This window comes from Vidua chalybeata, chromosome 6 (assembly GCF_026979565.1).
Source record: "Vidua chalybeata isolate OUT-0048 chromosome 6, bVidCha1 merged haplotype, whole genome shotgun sequence".
In the NCBI taxonomy this organism is placed as follows: Eukaryota; Metazoa; Chordata; class Aves; order Passeriformes; family Viduidae; genus Vidua; species Vidua chalybeata.
This window is the reverse complement of record NC_071535.1, coordinates 54,616,713-54,639,118: the sequence shown is the minus strand read 5'-3', so window position 1 is coordinate 54,639,118 and position 22,406 is coordinate 54,616,713. Positions and strand designations below refer to the sequence as shown.

Genomic DNA, 22,406 nt, shown 5'->3' with positions numbered 1-22,406 from the left:
GAAGTAGAGAAATACATTAGGTATAGACCTCTATGATGTATGTACCAATCCTGACACTGCAGCCACTTAGAAATCCAAAGGAATTTGCAATTGGTGAGTGGCTCATGAGATTTACATCAGGAAGGCAGAAGCAAATACAAGAGGTAAAATGGTAAAAGTTGGTAAAATACATTCCAATTGAATTTTTCTAATTGAAAAACCTTGACTCAAGGAAGGGGTCGTCTTTCCCAAAAAGGTAATTTTTAATAAAAAAAAAAACCAATAAAAGTTTTGAAACAAGTTATTCAGATAAGGCAGACTTAAAGCATTTGTGTCACAATAAGTAGCATCACTGTTGTGATTAAATAATGTCTTTTAAGGACAAATTACAAGATTTTGGCTTCTTATTCAGATGTAAATTGAACTTGGAAAATTTTGAAAATCTCATTTCTTGGCTAGCTTTAAAAATTATTTTGGATTAAATTGATGCTGCTTCAGTGAAACTGTTGATGTCCTATGGGAGAAATTGGTGGGATCTAATTAGTACCAGCCTTGTGCTTTGCTGTTCTCTAAGGTCATTAAGTTGTTCTGCATCAAACCAGCTCAGGGAATCCTTGGGGATGATTTTTTCCACTGAGGATATACCAATGCCTGGATAGGTGGGACAAAGAGGGTGATGAAGATGGGCAAATTTCTTTGGCTTTTCCATGAAACAACTGGTAAAGAAGATATTTCTTTGGCCCAATAACTTATTTCCAAGCACCTGGGGTGTCACCTACCTGGAAAACTATCACAAATGCCAGTCTTGCTGCTAGGACAGCCCAGAAATCCTTCGAAATGTCATACTTGTTTTCAGACCAGGGGGGTTCTCTATAATCTTTGTACCTGCAAAACAAGAGTCAGTAAATCAGGGGTGCAATTCAGAAATGTTGGCACCGGAAGGAGTTATTAACAAACAGTCAAACAATAAATGGAACTGTCTAAAGAAAGTTCACTGTATTAACCTCTCAGAAACAAGACACAGCTGAAACTTTCACATAGTCTTCAAGTTAGCCTTAAAATTAAAGGTTAATTCATCTTAATACCCTCTGATTACTGCATATCAATTTTGCATAAGAGAGAGTGAACTACACAGCTCAGGTGATTTATTTTAACATAGGTAAAAAGGCAACATATATTTTTCAAACTAATTTTAAAGACAAAAATACTGATCTCAGATTCATAGAACGTGTTTAACACGTGATTAGCAAAAGGGTGAAGCTAAATTTTGCCATGTGGAGAGAAGAGAATTTTTCCTTAGCTATGGCTTATGGAAAATCTATGTGTTGATAAACAGGACCAAGAAAAATACATTAAATTCAAAACCACAGCATCCTGTCAATATTTTGAAAGAATTAAGGCTCTGCATTTTCAAATTATTTTAAAATCCTTGGGATAAGTATGGGATTGAAAGAAGACAGAGGCCGGGAGTGGAAAGCAAATAAATCTGGCATTTTGCTTTTCGACCACGATGCCAACACTTCCATTCTGTGCTGAAAAATGTTTGCCAACCTTGCTTAACCTCTGCCCAGAGAGCAGCAGGAGGAAACCAGGAGAAAGTAAGAGCAATCAAAGCTACTGCAAATGCAGTTTGGGTTGGTTTTGCTTTCATCTCTGAGCGAATTTTCTGTTTAGAGGTAATTTCACCATATCAACTTGCACTACTCAAATGCATAAAGAATATAATATAAAATAATATGATTCAAAGGCAAGGTTTTTTACTTGGCCAGTTAGTGTGATTTTTTACTATGCATGTATCAAAGTCATCTTTGTTTCTTTCTCCCCTGGAATATCTCTTCCTTCCTTACTCTCCTCTCCCTCTTCCTCCCTTTGCTGTCCCCCTTTCAGCTTTGCTGGTCTAAGTGCTTTCACAGTCAGATTTGGATTTGATGCCCAGTTCTAAGAATATATTAGTTGAAATAGGTAACCACAATTTTTTTTTAAACATGAGAAGAATAGATATGAATTGTCACAGGCATGCAAATTTCTCCTGTGTGATGACGCTATAAATAAGTCCTAAGTTCCAGTGCAGATAAGGATGCTACTGCTCTCATCAGGAACTGGAAACTGAACAAAAAAAAGAGGCTATGGTCATTATATCATGACACATCAGAGTGATATAAATTTCTTCCCTTAAAGCATCACGGTGCTGTTCATTATTATTTGTCTCCTTTCCTGGAAAAGGGAATCCATAACAATAAAAATCTTTGCATGGACAAGCACTGAATTTAACTAACAGTAATCCCCATTTCCCAAAATAAGCAGTAAATCATATTCAGGTCTGTGATTACTTAATATGTAAGCAAGATTTTCAAGGCAATGGATCCGTCTGATATAAAAGGCTAGCAAGGTGCTAAAAAGGTATTGAAAATACAAAGAATCTGCCCCAGGAATGTAAGAATTTGCCTTTTGCTAACAATTTGCCACATTGTTAGCAAGCTGTGAGAACACTTGGCATTAGCAATCATTCAAGAGAGTACCTGCATATCTGAACCTCGTAGCCAAGATCCAGGGGGTCGTTGGGAGCTGTTCCTGCTTGGAAATCGCTGACATTAAAAGAGGATAGTGTATGGTTGACGAAGCCATGCATGGTGCCATTCTCACTGTACATGTACAGGTACACGAGGCGTGGAATGAAGTCGGATGTGAATGAGATCACAAATGCCTGAGCCACAAGAGTAAAGAGTGAGCGTGGTACCCAGGCAGAGCTTAACTTCATCACATCCTCAACCAACTACTCACACCACTCAGGGGAGCCTGAGGGCCCTGAAAGTGGAGCATTCACTGCACCAACAGGGATTATTCACTGCCCACTCTCCTGAGGTACAGCATATTCCCCGGAGCAGTGCCACGCCAGCTGAGGTGTCTGCGTGGGTGACAACCTGGGCCCCCATAAATGGAGCAGCTGTACCCCCCAGCACCACAGGACAGCTACCACAGCTCTGCTTCCCTGTGTCCCTGTCACAGCTTCTCCCTGTTGCCTTGAACAAGGTCCAATTGATTCATTTCCATCTGATTTTCCGTCCTGCAAACATCTAACTGTGATTTGACTCTTCAAAGTCTCATTGCATTGCAAAAGAATGTTAATTTTGTGCGGTTCTTAACTTCATCAGGATGAAAGGATGAGGAGACTGAGCCCAGTTTTATTTTTATGGTCACAAAAGTTGCATTTCATCCAGTTATTTAAAATTTTCTGAAAAGATCATGGGGGAAAAGGCATGACAGCCAATTGGGCTGAGTTCCTCATGACTTTAGCCATCCTCATTTATCATCATTATGAAACATTGCCTCTGGCATAAATCTCATGTACATGTGGAACAAAGAGTACAAAATGTTTTACTTATTTTATGGTAAAGAGGAGCAGTACATTGATCAAAGAGGGAAAACTAACACTGGGTATTGACGAGGAAAGACTACACAGAACAAAAGAGAAAAACAGAGAAATTATTTCCAAAGGAAAAGAGGAGAAATGGGAAAGACAAACTAAGGCAGCATACCAAAAGAATGGGTTTGCCATAGCACAACAGAACCCTGGGGACAAAATGAAGGGATTTCAAATCTGGATAATGTAAAAAACCCCCAAGGGAGTCCATGGCCATGTGGCCATAAGCCCTAGAGAGCCCCTGCTTTGCTGCACTGCAAACATATTGAATTTCAGCTGGCCTTTGTTTTCATCTTTCCCTCAGCTGGGGTGCAAGGAGGATGATCATTGTGGATGTGTATTCATATAGAATAGTGCAGAAGTACATGCATTAATATATTAAGGCCTGCTAAATTTTTGTGAAATATTGAAATAAACTTTTTTTTTTCCCCAGGATTTTCCAAGCTCTCTGAGTGGGGGCAACACAGCTCGAGGGCAGATTTTCAGTGGAGGGATTCTGCACTCTGAGGAGATGAACTGGTTCTCACCTTACCCAAAATAGCACTGAAATTAAAAAATACGTCTTATGCTACTGATAGTATTTTGAAAGAGTAAAAGTAAGCAGCTGTGGTCATATTTGTTTGAAGGAGAGAACTGTTTTACAAAAACATTCTGGAAAAAAGCAGCAGTGACTACTTATTATTTTAAATTGCTACTGCTATCACAGCTTGAAAATAAATACAGCAACTCATCCTCAAATATTTCCAAAAATTTCTCAGTCATATACTTTCACTTGATTGAAGGGATTTTGTACTGAAATAAAACTAATGGAGCAGAATGGAAAAGCCAGCCTATTGAATTCAAATTTAATTCATGCTGATTGACTTACGTTTATGATGACAGCAAGCTTTCCAATACCTCTGAGGATATTATACCAGATTCCTGAGGAAGGAGACAAACATGTAAATGTTGTTCTCGTCCTTAAAATGAGATAAATTACATCTTCAGTTAACAGAGTTAGGAGCATGTATGATTGTGCTGAGCTAGCTATGTTTTAATTAGAGAAAGAACAAATTATAAAAAATTAATTTAATGGCATGCAAGCAAAATGAGCCCAATTATATTTTGGCATCTATTTTTTTCTTTTTTGAAGTTTTGAAAAATGGGCTTAAACTGCAATGAATTTCAATTAACAAATAAAAAAATAACCAAACCCCCACCATGATAAAAAAAAAATCAACATCACCCTCCCAGTCATCTCCACCAGCAACCTGAACCTGCAGCATCAAATCAGGGAGCCACAAAACACCCCCAAAGCAAAGTCATGGCAAAACATGATGTGTTCTTCAAGTCTAGGGTGCTCCTAGGGCACAGGGATGAGCCCAAGGAAAAACTCTGCCTGTACTGCAGTAGAATGAACTTAGAGTTTAATAACAGATAAACTTCTCTGCTCTTGCTGCTTGGCTCTGTAACATGCACAGTTATTTTATTTCTACTTTTATTTTTATTTCAATGAGCTTTTAATTCATAATTAAGCAGCATTTGGGAGAAGCAGCTCCCTCATTACAAACACCCGTAGTGTGAGTCCCCCTGTAAGGGCAGGACTGGGCTTTTGTCCCCACACAGGCACAGAGCCCAGCTCCAGCTCCATCCACTGCAGTTTTCACCCTTCCAACCTTCCTGCTGAGTAGGGACAAAGGGATACATCTACCCACAGACTTTTGAGTCTCCTCTCATTCCCAAGGGTATTTCTGAGGCCAGTGCAGAGTTATTAAATGTGGAAATTTTTGCTTCTGCACGAAAACTGCATTGCCAGGAAGGGCTGTTGAAGTCAGAACCCTGTGAGATATTTTGCTATTGCATTGATCACTTCGATTTAAAAAGTGATAATATTTACTTAATGAAATATTCATTTGAATTTAAAGCTTTGGTCTTCCTATTTTAAAGGTAAAGCCTCAATACATTATGACAATTCACAGGTAAGCCACAGCTGAATGGTTTGACTTTTCCTATAAATATCTCCCTGTTATTGAAATTAGCTCAGCATAATAATATCCTGCCATCAATCCAGGAATAAACAAACAGGGATACAATAACAATATCAACTTACCTATATCCTTTGCTCTCACTGCTACCGGTCTCCTCAGCTCAGTAACAAATTTTTTGGCATCCAGACGGATTTCAATGATGTTGTTCAATAAAGCAAACAAAGGTGCCAGCGGGAAGGAGGCAACAAACAAAGTTACAAACCCAAACTGGATAACTGGAAAGAAAAAGAAAACCTTTCAGTGCCTGTTAGTATTTACCAAATGTACCCATCACCACATCAGTGCCAGCCCCTAAATTCTGACAAGGTGACGAGTTCTGGGAGACTCAATCCCATTTTCTGTGTCAGGCACAGTTTGCATGGTGGCTGCTCTGTTTGGGTATGGAAGGGCCTTGTAAAAGGCAAGGCAATAGTAACCACAAGGATGGGGAAGCTCCTAAAACAATTCTTCTGTGGGAAAAGCTGGCACAGGAGTTACCTGAAGGAGTGGGATTATGGCAGTGACTGTGCTGGCTCTACCTAAGCTTTCCATGTTCCACCTGGCAGATTTTGGCTTTCACTGGAAGCTTTGGAAAGGACATGGCTGATTCCTGCCTCTGACAGGAATAACTTACTTCCTATAACCTGGGATCATATTTGCTTTTTGTGTGGATGTCATGCTCATCCTGGTACTGCCAGTGCCCATCTTTCTCCTGTTACTTCCAAATGCTGATCTCAGTAACAGCTCTTTTCTTATTTTTAGGAACTCGCAGCGTGGCCATTCAGTTTGTACCACTGAATTCTCATCTGCTTCAAGTACTCTGAACATCAAGGTCACCAGATATTCTAATTTGTCTCACTCAACATAAGATACTACTTGAAAAAAAAAATTCTATGTGATCTGTCAAGTACAACCAGGTCTACAGACATGCATTGCTCTCAGAAAATTTATTTCAGATATCAGATAAAGGACTATGGTGTGGAAGTAATAAAATCTGAACTAACTTCCAGTGGAGGGTTCAACTGATGGTAAAATATGCCTCACAATCTCAAGTAAATGCCACTTAATCATTTGCATTTGAAACTTGACAGTGATGTGTTACGTGGCTTGAAAGAAAATATCTAAAATATTATTCTAAAGTAAGGGCTTGCAAACAGCAGAGAGCACAATTCAGCCCTCCAGCAGCCAGGCTGAAACACACTCTAGTCCAAGACTGCACACATTAATAATTCAGTTATTTCATATCCACTGTCTGCTGAATGTACATTTCAAAAAGCTCAGCTCTCCATCCCAATTAGTCACAATAATTACAGTTTAAAATGCCTTCTTTTCCACCTCACTCACTCATTTCCATGTACTCAGGGGTAAGTCCAGCAAAGGGCTCCAGGTTATAGTCCACTTCATAGCGCTGCTTTTTCTTCATGTGCTCTTCATGGTCTAGAGAACGCTGACGCTTCAATTTCAAGTATCGTATAAACTTCTTCATTTTTCTGAGGGAAATTGAGACAATTTGCTGAGCACTCCATTCTGCTCACTCAATGCTCATTTCTCAGTTGTTTTACATTACCAGGCACAATAATTAAAGTAAGAAAGCACAGAAGTTGCTACTTACGGGATGCCAATTTCAAACAAATTGTTCTGGATCAGCTGCTTGCCCAACATGATAATACTGAGCTGGATACACAACTCCATTAGGCAACCTCCTGGAGCACACTGGGGTGGACAGAGGAGAGTTCAGTCAGAACACCTCCTCCACCCCATCCATCCAACATGATCCCAGACAGGATAGAAATTCAGTTACCTCTTCCATTCGGAAGGAATGGAAAATGTACACGTAGTCGCCTGGACGTCCAACAAATCTAGGGCACAATGAGTTAAAAACATCAGATGGATTTTATACTTTCAATATTTGATTCCTAAAGTAATTTATGTCATACTCCATGCCTCTGAGTGGGACCATGTAATGTACAGTCCCGAAAAGGCCTCCAAGAAGCTGAAACCCTGAACAGCCCTTCCATCACTCACCGGCCTTTGAAGAAAGCCACGTAGAAAATGGGGGTGTAGGCATTGACAAATTTCAGCAGGAAAGCCTTGAAAATCAACCGCTCCTCAAAGTTCTTGTCCGTCTTTGGTACCTCTGGAACCAATGGGACATGGATGAGAAACATTATCCTATCTGGAAATATTTCAAGATCTTATAAATGTGGGGTTTGGAGAACATCATCAGCCACCTGTTAAACAAAGGAATTTATATATATATAAAAAAGTTATATATATATATATATATATATATATAAAAGCAGTATGCCTGCACTGAGGTCAGTGGTCAATCTGCTGAGGGTCCCCACCAGTCAGACACGTTACAATGGCAATTCCAATTTAGTTCCACACCTGCCTGACCTCCATGACAATCATTTGTAGATGTGCAAAAACTTGACCTGAAAAGATTTCTGGACCTTTCGTTACTGACAATTTCTTGGAAATAATAATAATAATAATTAAAAAAGAGTTCCACAGTGGAATTTTAGGCACAAATGTGACTGTCCTTGGCTTTGCTCATTAGCCCCAGCGGTCTGGGTGCTCTGATTTAACCCTCTTGCGGCAAGCTGAGGGTTCCAACGCACCGATCTGCGTGAGCCACCTGGCGATGCAGCCATACACCTCGTCCAGGATGATGATGACCACCAGGTTGATGATGACAGCGGTGGCGGTGACGGTGACGCGGACGCTGGAGCGCCCCGAGGGCGTGGAGCTGATGGCCAGGGCAGCAGCCGTGGAGATCCTGTAGATGATCACCCCGAACACAATGGCGAACGTCAGCCCAACCTGCGAGGAAGAACCGGCCAAAACCTTACCAAAGGTTTGCCTTCAAACACTTTGTTTGGGGTTTAGAAATAACCTTAAAAATGGGACCTCTGGGCCACACCCCAAGTCCACCCAATACTGCATTAAGGCCTTGATGAACTGTGGAAAAGAAGCCCCCTTTTTAACTTGAAAATCACAGGAAAAAGAATGGCACCATGATGCCACAATCGCAGGCAAAAGGCTTTTTTTTTTTAAAGGCACCTAAATGTAAGCTCCATGCTTAGCAGCATTAAAAAATACTACATATTACTAATAAATAAATTCTAAAATACTATATATTACTAATGAATATAAATAATAATTGTAATTAATATAAATACTAATATGGAAAGTATTAGTGGGCTCGCTTTCAGCTCTGACACCAGCAGCATATATACATGGTGTTTCCTCTGTGATAAACAAAAAAACCAAAATTTGAAACAAATAGGAGTATTTCAGCTTCACTCTACAGACCAGCCTTAGACAGTCTCACTGTGCTCTCATAATCACAAACTGAAATTAAATCTGATTAAATCAACACATTTCCTGGCACAGTAAAATTTCTCTCAATTTTTCATTGCTTAAATAGAGGAATGATTTTAAAACATGATTCTTAAAAGGTACTGATTCTTCAGCTGAGCATATGAGATTTGTTGCATTTCTGTTGTCTGAAAATACAAATATCTAAAAAACTCAATCCTAAAATTAAATCCCTATTAATTAAATTCCAAATTCATTGACTTTGTCTGGGAAATTTTACCTTTGGAAAGGGTTTACACTTTTTTCAATATATCTGCCAATCTGTTCCATAACTTGAATTATTATTATTTCTGTCAACATTTGTTTTAAATGCTGATGCTTTATCAACAAATGGAAGAAGGCTGTTCTCATCATTATTTTACCTTTTCCTTGAATTAAGTGCTCTGTTTGCAATTCTCCTGTTAGATGGTATAGCTCCAAGTTTGACTGATTTATTAAAAATCACTGCAATTATGATCGCAACTGGGAACGTCAGTTATTTCCTAAAGTTTGATTATAAAAATGATGTTGGTCTCTACTTCCTGACCACTTTCTGAGAGGGCTCACTGTACTTTTTAAGCTTCATCCCATCAGTGGTGTGGGAATTTCTATTTCTGTGCCCTCACTTTCCCCTCCCCTAATTTAGTATTCTTTTGTCTTTATTGGAAAAAGACAGCAAAGTAGAAATTCAACCCCTTGAAAAGATTTCAGATCATAAACCAATAAAATGCTTGAATTTTTTCACTAGAAAAAGGCCAATTTGAACTACATCTACCTGATAAAGTTTCCTGTCACTTCTCTTCCATACAATGATTCAGTAACAAAAATTTCAGGTTTTGCCAGGTGATGCTTACCATGAAGATGATGCCAACAAAATTGGTTAAATAGGCTGGAAAACGGTCCTTCCATGTCAGCTTCTCTTTATCCGTCTAAATTTTTTTTTTGGTGGGGAAAAAAAGGGTACATTTAATAAAGAGAGTGCGATTCTGCACATGTGATGAAAACAGAGAGGGGGAAGAAAAGGCTGGCAAAACCACAACCAGTTAGAAGATGCAGACACAGTGTTTACAGTCACAATTCCACACAGGCAAATTGTTTACTCCGTATCCAGGTTCAGACTGGTCAAGTGCCTGCACTGGGAGTATAAATAAACCAGATTTGTCTGTGTACTTTTTGAAGGAAACGTGCAAATCGGCTGTCATAAACCATGGAGTAAGATCTCTCTTGCTGTTAAATATTTTCTTTTGCTTTCCCTACAAAAATCCCCCTCCTTCCTCTCCTCTTCCACAGTTAATATTTGCAGTTCTGCTGTTGCACCACTGCCTCCACTGAAATACAGATTTAAATATTAAATGAATTCATGCTACAGAGTAGCTCCAAGGTGAACACTCAGTTGACAGGAAGATTAAGTTTTGGTGTGTGACAAGACTTAAAATTCCTTTGATATGAGTGATTTTTAATTTTACTTGGCTATTCCCACAGTATTCAATGGACTACAGTAATAGGAATTATAGAAGGGGGGCTGGAGAGGTGATCTTTAAGGTCACTTCCAACCCAAACCATTTTGTTATTTTCTATATAACAACTCTCTATACCCTCTGAATTCCCTAAACCCAGTCAATCAGCCATTGCCTGAATTTTGGCTACAAAATATTCATTTAGAAGAGCATTGCTCCTCTGAAGTCCTTCACAAACTTGGATGCCCGGAATTGTTTTGAAACACCAGAAAATCAACAGCAAAAGGAACATCTCAGAGGATGATGCACACGTTGTAATGCACATAAAAATACTGCTCAAATTCTGTTTTTATGACATGCACGTTGTCTCAAGGAAGTGCAAGCAGCTCTTTCAACACATGGCCCATGCTGCTCTGCAAAACATAACATCCAGGATGGGAAATCTAAGATTAGCCATGCAGTGCCATTCCCAACTCATAGAGCAGTGTCCCAAAAAGTGCTGCAGGAATGAGGCAAGGAAGGGGAAGAAACCCAGAACTGAATGTGAATATTAAACAAAGGTTCAACAGCCAAAACCAAATTGATTTGTGTCTTCCATAATTACTCATAATTTGAGTTTCTTCATAAGTTTGTATTAAAAGAACCAATTTCACCCCAGCCATGACTTTCTTAACTCTTTGTCTCCATTTGTTTGCTGTCTCTTCTGGAAAATATTGGTGCTTCTGATCGGCAGTCAAAGGAAACAGAAAAGGGTCGGGAAATGTGGCATTACAAAGCACTGCTCAATTAATTCCAATAATTAATTCCATATTCTCTACTGACACAGCACTTTAGCACAAGTGAATGTTCTGTTAGCTTGGTTAAGGTTTTGTGTTTCAGCTTTAAGTTAATAACATGTAACAGCAACAAAAGAGAAATGCTTGCCCCAAATCCTAGGGAACATCAGGCAATCCTGCAAATGATATTCCCTTTTTAATATAGGATTGTGCTCTGCTTTCAATTTTATAAGGTGTAAGGAATGTGCAAATTTTTTTTCCTATAACTTTTTTCTTTTAATTAGACTGCTCTTGAAAAAGTTATAAGCAATTTTGGTTTAGCTTTAGATATTTTTTCTTTAAGAATGTTTCTAAGTGTTACAACTGTCAAATTTGAACTTTAACACACTAGATCCCAATAAAAGATAACCACAAGTCTTTCAGAAAAAATCTCTTTTTCTCATGTTTCCCAAATTAGTAACATCCAAATTGAACAACAGCCCAAAAACTTATAAATAGTCTGGTTAAAAAAAAAAAAAAAATCCTTTCTTAATTGCTCAACTTCCATTCCCCAGTATTAGAGGGCCACCATTCATTAATTGTCTGATTAGTCTTCCACATTTAAGACCCGAATTCTGATTATACTCAAAAGTAGAGCAAGTTCCAGGTTGTTAGTGGAATACAGTAGTCTGTATCAAAATCATTTACCCAGCCTATCATAGTGCAGCAACCCAAACTGTTTCTCTTCTGCAAGGGATTTAAAAAGGGATTTGACTTGCTTGTGGCCCTGAACCTCTTACACGCAGCATCCTGTAGGTTAATGGGAACACACCACCAGCAACTCTGTAGCATCTGTTAAGAGGGGCCCAGTGGTACTCAAGTATAAATTTACTTTAACACTCATCTATATGTGCTGCCCCTAAATAGTGTAAATGCTATTGCAGTTGTATTTTCACAGGATTGTCATAAAATCCCAATTTAGGGTGGTGGCAATGGCAACAGACACAAGAGAGGAAATACTGCCAAATTTTATGTTAGAGTTTTTACTGTTCTCAAGAAAACCACAGCACACAAATGGCTCACTTCTTGCAGTGAAGGGGGAGTAACCTCGGGTAGGATGGGGGCATCAGCGTGCAGGGGAGAAAAGGAGCTTTCCCCAATCATTCTGCTGCTGACAGGAAAGGAATTCCAGCTCCAATGAAAGGGCAGGGAAGCTGCTTGTAGGGATTGCACCATCCCTTGGCAAGAGGCAGGTGCTCCTGGGGTGACAGGCAGCACCTTTCTGACAGTGATGTCAAGAGCAAGTTCAGAGCAGAAGTGAGCACTGCCTTGTTCAGTGGGATAAAAGGGGAAGCTGTGTTTTTAAAAGGCAGAAAGTTATTGCCAAAGCTGGAATTTGGCGTGAAAATTGGAGTTAGTACTCTTCATTAATATTTTTATTTGCAGAGAAAGTCCAGCAAGACAGAGAACTTCTCCTGAGAGGCTTTAGGTACTTTTACTGCACAGAACAAGATGGTTTGTCACAGTTTTCTGAAACTTGATTTATTACAGTTTTCTCAAACTTGATTTATTAGTGTTAGAGGAGCACCTCTTTAATGAGGCTATGTTAGTTTCCCTGAGCCACACTCCTGAATCTAATTAGTAAAGTAATTTCTAGATTTAATCAAGTTTTGTGCCTCACAGACCCTGAGCATCTCATGTATAGATGAAGACACCTGGAACTTAAACACAATGAGCATTGACTACTTTTTACCTATTTCTTAGTCTTGGGTCACTGCCTGCTGTAACAACCTTCTTTTTCATAAGTGAAACAAATGAATATTTTTACCATACCTCTTTATGTTTGTGTTCTTTTCTCAATGATTTTTCTAAAACTTTTGCTTCATATTCTGCTCTTGGATGATCCTGTGAAAGAAGTCATATTTAATAAAAAAGCAACATTACTTATTTTCTCTATTAGCTACAGATGAACTCTCTGCAGGTTGATTTCTTGGTAATTTCTGAGTTTTCTAACTGAATTCCAATTCACTTGGTATGTCATTCATGTCAATCGATAATTGACTATAATTTAAAAAAAAAAAAGTTAAGTCCTGTGTCTACAGGAGCAGCTGCAGAACAATTTGGACAGCAATGTGCAGTGCTGTGTAGATTACGTTTAATATATGAGATATGCAGCATAACCTGCAGACAGCATGGCTCATGATGATTTTAGTTACCTCTGTTTTTGAAAAAAGTTAAATGTCATTAACTAATTTCAGTGATCCTCAGCTCATGAGGGGATTAATTTTCTGCTGTAAGTATGCAAAATACTTGTCTTTGGGATGCCATAAAATTGACAGTTGGGGTGTTCCCCTAATTCTGTCCTGGACAGCATCCACAGATTCTCTGTCTGCATTGCAGGAGAAGGTGCAGGAAACACTTGGAAGTAAGAGACAGCCAAAAGACTGAGGAAGATTCATGGGTTCAGAATTCCCGATAATTATGCATTCATAAAAGAGTCAGAATTCAAAATTATGCATTGGATGGGAAACAGAACGGAGCTGAAAAAAGTCTGAACAAGTGGAGAGGGGAAGGGTGTAAAGGCAAAGCAATCAGTGGGAGTTCCAAAGAAAATCTGATGCTCGAAAAAGGAGAAATGGAGATCAAAAGATGGTATTCATCAGTAGACATGGAATAAAAAAGGTAGGAGCAATTTAAAAAAAAAATGTTTTCCAAACCTTGACTGCCTCCTTCAGGAAACCAGAAAAAAAACCATGAAAAACAAGAAAAAAACAAAAAAACAAATAAACAAAAATTTGATTATTGAACTGTTCCAGGTCATATTGTATTTATATATTAAAAGTTACATGAAACAAACATAGGTACAGTGGATGGTTAGACACTACCAGAGAAAACCCAGTCTATTCATGTTCTATATTAATTAACATTACTGCAACTATTGTGTGAACCTGGCATCCATAAAAACACCAGAAAATGAGACACTTTGAGCTTCAGCATTTCACTCAAAACCCCGACTGTTCAATATGACTTTAGCTTAAGTTTCCCCCAAATCAGCAACAGGAGAACCTTAAATACTGTGAAAAAACCCAGGCTGTATTATTTATCACTGACCACCAAAACCACAGAATAAAGTATACGTAATTGACAGCTGCTGGTTTGGCTGTGCAGAGCTCTGAACTCAGATGTGAAGCTGCCATTGGAAAGATACACTTAATCCTCTTCACTTTCATGGATGCTAACAAGTTACCAAAAATAAAGGAGTATATAATGTCCAGGAAATAAATCCCTGTATTCTCCCCCAGTAAATAGGTATGGACCAGTGCAGAGGCTGCTGGCACAGGGCACCTAAACATATTATGGAGGAGATAAAGAAATTAAGGGAAGAGAATTCCTACAGAAAGGCTCTGGGGAGAGGGGAGCGATGGCTGCCAGGCTCAGCGAGCTGCAGGGTGTCAAAGCCAGGGAGGGCTGCTGAGGTTTGTGTTTCACGTGAGCAGTATTTGTTGTGTATCTATTTAGGACATCTAGAGACATGACAAGGGAGGTCATACTTCTTTTAATAACAACAGCAGGGCAAGGCTGGGGACTGGGACTGCACTCTGCTCCGGGAAGGTGTCTCCTATATTTTCTGTAAAGCGGCAAAACCGAAACCAAAAAGGTGGGAAACTCTTTCTCAGCTGAGGATTTTCTCTCCTCTCTTTCTAAAAGTTAATTGATTTTGAAGATCCTTTTTCATACAGATTTGGCCCTTTTCTCCTTTATGCTCTTCAGCAGATTTAGAATAAACCTGGCCAGAGGTTTATTTTATTTTTGTTTTATTTTTTTTAGCCACTGCAAAAAACTCTACCACTTCCACACCATGTCCCTCCCCATGCGTCAAGCCCACATGTCTGGCAATGCTTTCTGAGGTATTTTCCAAGTCAGGGCTTGATCCTGCATCGTTAAAGTTAATAGGAATTTTTCAGTGCTTTTTTTACAGCACTGTAACTTTATCAGCTTCAATGCACTCATTTCTGATTTACAGCAGTGTGTGATGAATGAGGTCCTTGGCTCTTGGCACCCTGACTTCAGCCCAGCAGAAGGCCTGAGCTGTATATTCCATGCCTACACTGCTAGGTGTGACCCCACACTTCAAAAAGGAAAAAAAAAAAAATCACATTTTGTGGCTATACAATTACATTCCCATGGCAACAGGACCAGACTAGTCATGCCTTTGCTATAAAAACCTCAAACGGTTCATGTATAGGGATTTTCCTTCCTCCTGTAGGATGGAACCCTCCCAGGAACATGAGGCAAAGTCTGTAAGGTCAGGGCAACAGCAGGGTGGAAGGCAAAGAGTCAGAACTGAAGGAACAAACCTCCTCCTCTTCAAACCCAGTCAGGTCCCACCTGTAGTTGAGGCGCATCTGTTTTCTCTTCCAGTGCTCCATAAAGGTGGCAGCTGAAACAACAGTTTAACATGTGACACAGATTACCACATAACTTCATTTCTGTTTCCTTTTATTCAACAATCCGGTCTGGGTGGGAAACACTGATATGCCAGGAGCCAAATGTTTTATCAGGTTTATCACCTTTTTTCAGGTGAGCTGAAAAAAGGGCATTTTTTACATCCACAGCTTCATGTAGGAAGATACCTGCAATTTTTAAGGGGTCTAAGAAAGGCAGGCAGCCAAAATTATTTAAATATTTGTATGTATGACTAATAATATTAATGGTCTTCAACTGTGTATAGTTTCATCTGTGAATCCAAAAAACCTGAATCTTATCTGTACAAAATAGGAATTATTTCACTTGTATGGATGGCAGAGTTATTCTCTCAAAGATATCAAGATAAAGCATTTTTATATCCTTATAATTACATCCACCTAGTGGTCACAATTGAGTAATTTGCTCTAATCATCACACTCAAACCCAAACACTCTTGTGAAAGTGTGAAAGAGGAAGCCTTTAAGAGTTTTAATCATTAAAAACCCAGCCATTTTCTCTTTGATGGAGAAGGCTCAGAGAAAAAAACCTCGTTAAAGCGAATCTTGAGTCCCCATGAATGATCCCAGTCTATATCAGTCTATCTGCCCCTGAGACCGAGCGAGTTCTCAGAGGACATATTTAGATGCTGGGAATACACCAGTGTTGTATAATAAATAAGTGATTATGAAAGAGGCAAGTCTACCAAGAAATGGTGTTCCCAGGGGAGCTTCCCACAGTGAGTATTAACAGATGTGCTCAGAAACGTTTGTATCCAGAAAAAACAGAAGCAGGGAGAGGGTAAGAAAGTTGAACAGAGAGGAGAGGACACCCTCTTGACTGGACCCCGGCTGGGGCCATGACATTCATTCGCCTTCCAAGCGAAACTTTCATGTGGAAAAGCTACAGCTGAGCCCCTTCACAAGCCACAGGCTTCCTGTGAATCAGGGTGGCCAGAGCTGTGTCTTGAGAGGGCCCCCGTCTCAGAGACCTGGAATTGCCTCTCCTCTCCTCAAATTCTCACACTGGCTGGGGGCTGCAGCTTCCATTTACAGCCAGAGATATGGAACATGAACGAGATGCTGCTGGAAATCCTCCCGTGGCACTGGCTTACAGCAGGGCAAAAGGAGAGGAAAGTGTCTGGAATCCAGGCTTGTTTTGAGATACCTGGGGGAAGGTGCCAGGCAGCTGCATCCCTGCTCTACCATGAGCATCTGCATTTTCCTGTTTCAACTGTAGGTGAATTTAACAACACGAATTCAAAGCTACGTGGAGAAAGTTCTTAGTTTCCCAGTTGAAAAAGATCTTTTTGAAACAATGTTTGGTATATATGGGATTGTACCACAATAAAACTTGGTATTGACTCCATGAAGCTTGAGAAGTTTGACATCCCACTTCAAATCCCTTTCAGATTTTGTGCAGGGCCCAGAACCTGGTTTCTGCCAATCTGCCTTACTTTGCACAGGAGTGTAAAAAAATGGATGAAGAGTTGCTTGCTGTGGAAAGGGAGACAAACTTTTACTTTTAGGACAAGAGGATAACATGCCAAGATCCATGTGGGGCTCCCAGAAATGGTAAATGAGGGAGACCAAAGCTGACACTTGACTTTCCTTGTGGTACCTGCTAATAACCTCTTAGTGCTGCATCTAAAACAATGTTATCCCAAACACAGATCCTGGCCAAAAATTAAAATTAAATTGTGCTGAATTGTACTTAAATCAGTTCAGATGAATGGTAATGTACAAACAGTTCCCTGTGTACTGGAAGAGATAAAAACTCAGGGTGTATTATTAGGATGAAATATAATCCAGAACAGGTTATGTTAATTCACAATGAGGTGTACAGGAGGGCTTGTGCTGCTCTCACTGCTGCTGGGAATATGTGGCCATCAAAGCTCCTCTCCCCCAAAGCCCATTCCTGGAGCAAGGAGGTTCCCTATCCCTCCCCCAACAGGGAGGGGAGAAGTCCTCCATAACCCTTCCTGAAGACATCGTCACAAAGAGGGTTCATAGTTAGACCAAGTGCCAGAGACATGCCCAGAAAGGGCTCATAGCATGAGGGCAACATCAGGATCAGGAAAAATCCCTCTCCACCACTGCTCCCTCTTCCCAGCCTTCTTGCATGATGTCTGCCTGCTGATAAACCTAATTGCATCTCGGAGCACACTCAGGAATCAATGTTGGTTTGTCCTGAAGATGCTAAAGGCCATTAAACTTCCCCCCAGAGCCCTCCCCTCAACCCCAGAGTACATTAATACATTTCTTCTGTAATGTTCTAAAGTGGAAGCTGGCTCTGCAAAGAGATTTTTTTTTTTTGGCAAGCTGTGCAATCCCGTTAATGAAATTTTGACATACCACGCAGCAGTTTTATGACAGATACTTAACAATTTCGTTTGCTATTCAGCTTCAGCAACTTTTTGAATTTTAGCCTCCAGTCCAGAATATAAATTTGGGTGTCACAGTTTCATGGGAAAGAAAAAAAAAAAAATGAAGAAGAAAAAAAAAAAAAGATAAATTCTTTCTATCATTTACTGCCTGTGTATAAATATACTGCTTTATCTCCTCTGTTTCTTCCTGTTGTATTTTCAATAATTAAAAGCTTAACATCAAGGCATAGATCTTCTTACCCCAGAGAGCCATGAAGACTGAGAAGAAGACAGTTGCAGGGTTATCAAACAGATGACTTGCACGGGCAGTGGCACAAGCAGAGCTCATCTTCCAGTAACTGCATGTTTTGTCACACAAGGGACACATGGTGATGTTGTTTCTCTGGTCACACATCTCCATACTGCAACAAAGCAACAAGAGAAGGGAAAAGCATGGTCAGGATGGCTCCAGCTTTGTGCTCTGGTGATCTTTTCTTCTCTGGACAGCAGCTGCTTCTGTAGGATCATTGGATACGATCCTACAGCATTGCAGGGGCTGAAATCCTCATGTAAGGCTGTCTCCCTCCTTCCTTCCTGGCCCAGCTCAATTTCCATTCCAAGGAATAAGAGGGAACATTTGGAAAGCCATAAGGCTCTATGCTTTCTACTCTAAAATCTTACAGAATAAAATAATTAAAAATAAAATAAAACGCTCTTGCTTTGAAATACAAAGTACAGTGATAGATAAGGTACAAGGGAAGTGCTGAACATCAAGGGACTGGAGTTCAACCAATTTATCTCCTCTGTGCTCCATCTGTGAAATAGCAACAGTGACCCTCCCTTTGACTTTCTTCAACTGTTGGAAGCACTACAAAGCAATCTTAATGAACAAAAAAAAATTAAATCTATTTTTTGGTACCCATTATCTGCTTTTTTATTCAGGGCTGGTGCTTGTTGTACAAACCGTGTAATTTGCATCTCCAGCTGATGATGCATGCAAGGCGAATAATGCAAAATCAGAGAGCTTTAAAAATGTTTTAATACAAAACTTGCTGAAAGATTAAAAGTAGGAGGACATCCAGATTTTGTTGATGTGATCACAGTAGCTTATTTGAGGGATGTATATTCTTGATGCATCTCTCTGTCACACAACGCCCTCCTCAGCACTCTGTGCTGGGAAGCACCAAACCCCCTCATTAGCAGAATTTTGCTGGTTTGTTTTAACATAATGATCTGAGTTTGGGAAAAAGCCCAACCACCTGAGCAACCAGCCAAGAATTATTTTTAGGACATCAATGCAAACTGCCCAAGTAATAGTAACAATGAATGCTAATGAGATAGAAATGGGCTGCTCTGTGCTCTTGGGAGAGCTCCGTGCCTTACTGGAAGCTGAGACCAGGGAGCCTATGGAGGTGGATTAATTTTAAGCACAGCTTCCAAAAGATGAAGTGTGAGGATGGAGAGTTTTAGGAGCTCACCATCCTGCTGCAACAGCCAGTTGGCACAGATGGGAATGGGGACTGGGGTGTAGGGATGTGGGTGGCACAGGACAAAACCAAGGAACAAGAAATCCCAATTTGAGCTGCACTTGGCCTAGATATTACTGACAAAACATTTCTAAAGTGAGGCAACTTTGAGCTTGAAGTGTCCTCCAACAGCAGAATCTATTTATTCATCCGTTTTACCTGGGTATATTCTCATCCACAGTTGCACAGCCATAGAGAAAAACGATAATCCCTACAATTGAAGCTGGAATGAGCATTTGTGTATAAACTCCCAGCCAGGCAAAATATAGCCCAATCTTCTCTCCAAAGTATTTTCTGAAATACATTTAGAAAAAAAAAAGAGAAAGAAATGAGAGAGATATGTTTCCTATTTCTTAAAATATAACATGGCTAAAATTATGAATCACATCTGGAATAGGCATGGAGAAAGTAAGATCTGATGACCTGTGGGAATTTTTTTCTTCTCAGAGGACTCTCTTTCTCATGATGCTTGGAGACTATACAAAGATACAGGCACCCTGAAAACAAGTTTGTCCCATTGGTCATTTTTTCCCCCCACTGTGTTTCTGCTGTAGAAATTGGTATCTTTGGACCTTCTGTGAGTGAATCCTCTTTAAAAGGCACCTCATTTTCTTCAGAGAGTCTTATCATGAGCAAACAAAATTTATTAAAAATATATCCCCTGCAAGCTTTCACTCTATGTGGGATATATGAGCACATTCTAAACTCACAGAAAACTCCTTTTCTCCCAGTGAATTTCCCATTCTCCGGAATCCCCCAGGGTGAGGGGGCACTGAGGGCAGCATCCCCCCAGGGGCACAGGGCACGAGCATCCCTGCAGAGCTTCATCTCTGCCCTGTGGAAACTCCACGCCCAGGACTGAGCTCTCACCTCACCAGGTCGATGGGCTGGTATTTATAAAACACTCCGTAGCTTGCCCACTCCTCACACAGGAGCTGGAAAACAGAAAGGCAAGAGAAGGGTGAGAGCTAAAGCACCACTGGGTTCTCCTTCAGCCACTGCGGGGCCCACAGGCCTCACCACGCCGGGGTTTCGGCCACATCCTGCCAACACACGCAGCCTGAATTAAATATTAAAAGTAAATGTGATGGTTTGGCATGCTCCAACAGAGAGATGAACTCCAGCACGTTGACAGGCTCTTCAGCAGCTGGACTGATGGACACCTACAGCAGAGACAGGGACAGCAGTGCTGGTTTTGTGATCCGTAGGCCCAGCCACCCTCTGGGGGAAGAACCTTCTCCTGACATCCAACAGCAATCTCCCCTGAGACAACCTCAGGCCATTTCACTATAATTCAGCATCCAGCAAGAGGTGCTGGGCTGAGGTGCTTCCAAGGCTGCATGTAAAATTTTTTTCGGCTTTAAACCACAAGGAGCCAATGATTTCCACTCTTCCTTTTTGTCAGGAGGTAGGCCAAGGAAAACAATGATCCCTGTTACTGATTTGCAAAAGTGAATGCCTCACAAAAATAGGTTCCTCTGAGACCTTCAACTTATCCTTTATTTTGTAAAATATATAAATAGTGCTTCTCAAACCTCACTTTCGTCCCACATTCAATTCAGTCAACAGAGTGAACAAGAAATTAAACTCAATGGGGAGCTAAGACCGAAACCAGTACCAGTATTGCAGAGAGGGCAACAGGATTAATCTTGTTTCTAGACCAAACAGGATGTTATTCCCTAAACTCCAGGCTATTTTATCATGGGAAACTTGACAGATGTCAAACTCCTACATGTCTCCAGTGAAATTCAGCAAAAAGAAAAGCACAGACCAGAGCCTGGCCACTGCCCATGCCCATTCCTCCTGCTCACACTTGATCACAGAGAAGTCCCAGAGCAAACCATGTTCCTAGAGTAATTTTGGAATTCTCCTGCCAAATCATTAACAGAGAATTTCCAAGCTGAACTGCTGTACTTATACAAATGGCTTGACTCATTAAAAAAACCCCCAGAAAAACAACAAAGCAGCTTCTCAGCTTTTACAGAAATATGACGTCAAAAATGTAAATGGGATATAGGTTTTCCCCTCTGCAACCCAAAATCATTAATCATTATTAATTTCCTCGCAACAGTAAGGGCAGGAACTGAAACTTAACAGCAGGCCTTTGTTAAACAGCAACATTCTTGCAAATTTTATTTTTATTCTGCTTTAGGTTTCTTTCAACCACATTTTCCAAAGATTTAAGGCCAACTGCCTGTGTCTGGGAAGGAATGATTTGGGATACCTCAACATCCACATGCAGCACTAGCTAAGCCCCTTCCTTCTATATATATTCTTTTAAATTTAATCTTTAAAACTAAGTTTATGCTGGAAATTAGATTCCTTTTCTGTGATCCAAGCTGGTCAGGCATATGAGGAAAACACTAAGCTGAGGAGATTTTGCATCAGTGCCATGTTTTAGTTTTGTGCAACTCGAAACCAGATTTGTGCCTAAAGTACAAATGAATTATCTCATTTATCCTGACATTTATCAGCCTGATATTCAAAGCACAGCTTCAAAGCCATGATTAGAGGAGATCAGCACACTAGACCTAAATATTTACATCATTTCTAGGCCTCAAATCTTTAATTTTCTTGTTAAAAAAGGCGCAGGCCTGGCCTAGTGATGGATAAGATTAAAGAAAGCTTCAAGAAACCAGAAGAGACATGCCAAAACACACCAAAAGATTATTTGATGGAACTGAAAGTCAAAAGCCAAGGTAAACACTTCCAAGCACACAATGAACTTGTGAAATAAGTGAATTTGTGAGGTTTGAGATGTTAGTAACACAGAAGATAATCTGAACACTTTCAGAAAACATGGACTTTCATCCTATTTTTAGTTGAGCAATGTGTTGCTTAATAATGGAAAGACAGATGTGTGGTATTTTTAACACGAATCAATAGAGGGAGGGAAATAACATTCACTGCCTTTTGATGAGCCATTTGCACCTGAAGGACCAGCACACTGTCAATTTTTGGAACCTATTTTTATATATAAAGCTTGAAGGTCTTTAAATCTGCTTTTCCTATGAACTGAATGTTCAGAGCATTTCTTTGGAGGAAAAAAAAAAAAAAAAAACCAACAAAA

At 40.0% G+C, this 22,406-nt stretch overlaps 1 protein-coding gene across 1 annotated transcript in view; it reads right to left on the bottom strand.

Annotated features, from left to right (window-relative positions):
• ANO1 (anoctamin 1) overlaps window positions 1-22,406 on the bottom strand; it is a 71,266-nt gene that overhangs the window by 2,676 nt on the left and 46,184 nt on the right. Inside the window, exons 11-26 of the mRNA XM_053945421.1 lie at window positions 20,207-20,271; window positions 19,496-19,630; window positions 18,072-18,232; window positions 15,340-15,422; window positions 13,699-13,710; window positions 12,815-12,886; window positions 9,624-9,698; window positions 8,031-8,232; window positions 7,432-7,543; window positions 7,208-7,265; window positions 7,019-7,119; window positions 6,751-6,896; window positions 5,490-5,642; window positions 4,269-4,321; window positions 2,499-2,683; window positions 759-864 (exon numbers count right to left, since the gene is read on the bottom strand). Coding sequence (XP_053801396.1) covers window positions 759-864; window positions 2,499-2,683; window positions 4,269-4,321; window positions 5,490-5,642; window positions 6,751-6,896; window positions 7,019-7,119; window positions 7,208-7,265; window positions 7,432-7,543; window positions 8,031-8,232; window positions 9,624-9,698; window positions 12,815-12,886; window positions 13,699-13,710; window positions 15,340-15,422; window positions 18,072-18,232; window positions 19,496-19,630; window positions 20,207-20,271 — 1,719 coding nt within the window. The remainder of the gene's footprint in view (window positions 1-758; window positions 865-2,498; window positions 2,684-4,268; window positions 4,322-5,489; window positions 5,643-6,750; window positions 6,897-7,018; window positions 7,120-7,207; window positions 7,266-7,431; window positions 7,544-8,030; window positions 8,233-9,623; window positions 9,699-12,814; window positions 12,887-13,698; window positions 13,711-15,339; window positions 15,423-18,071; window positions 18,233-19,495; window positions 19,631-20,206; window positions 20,272-22,406) is intronic.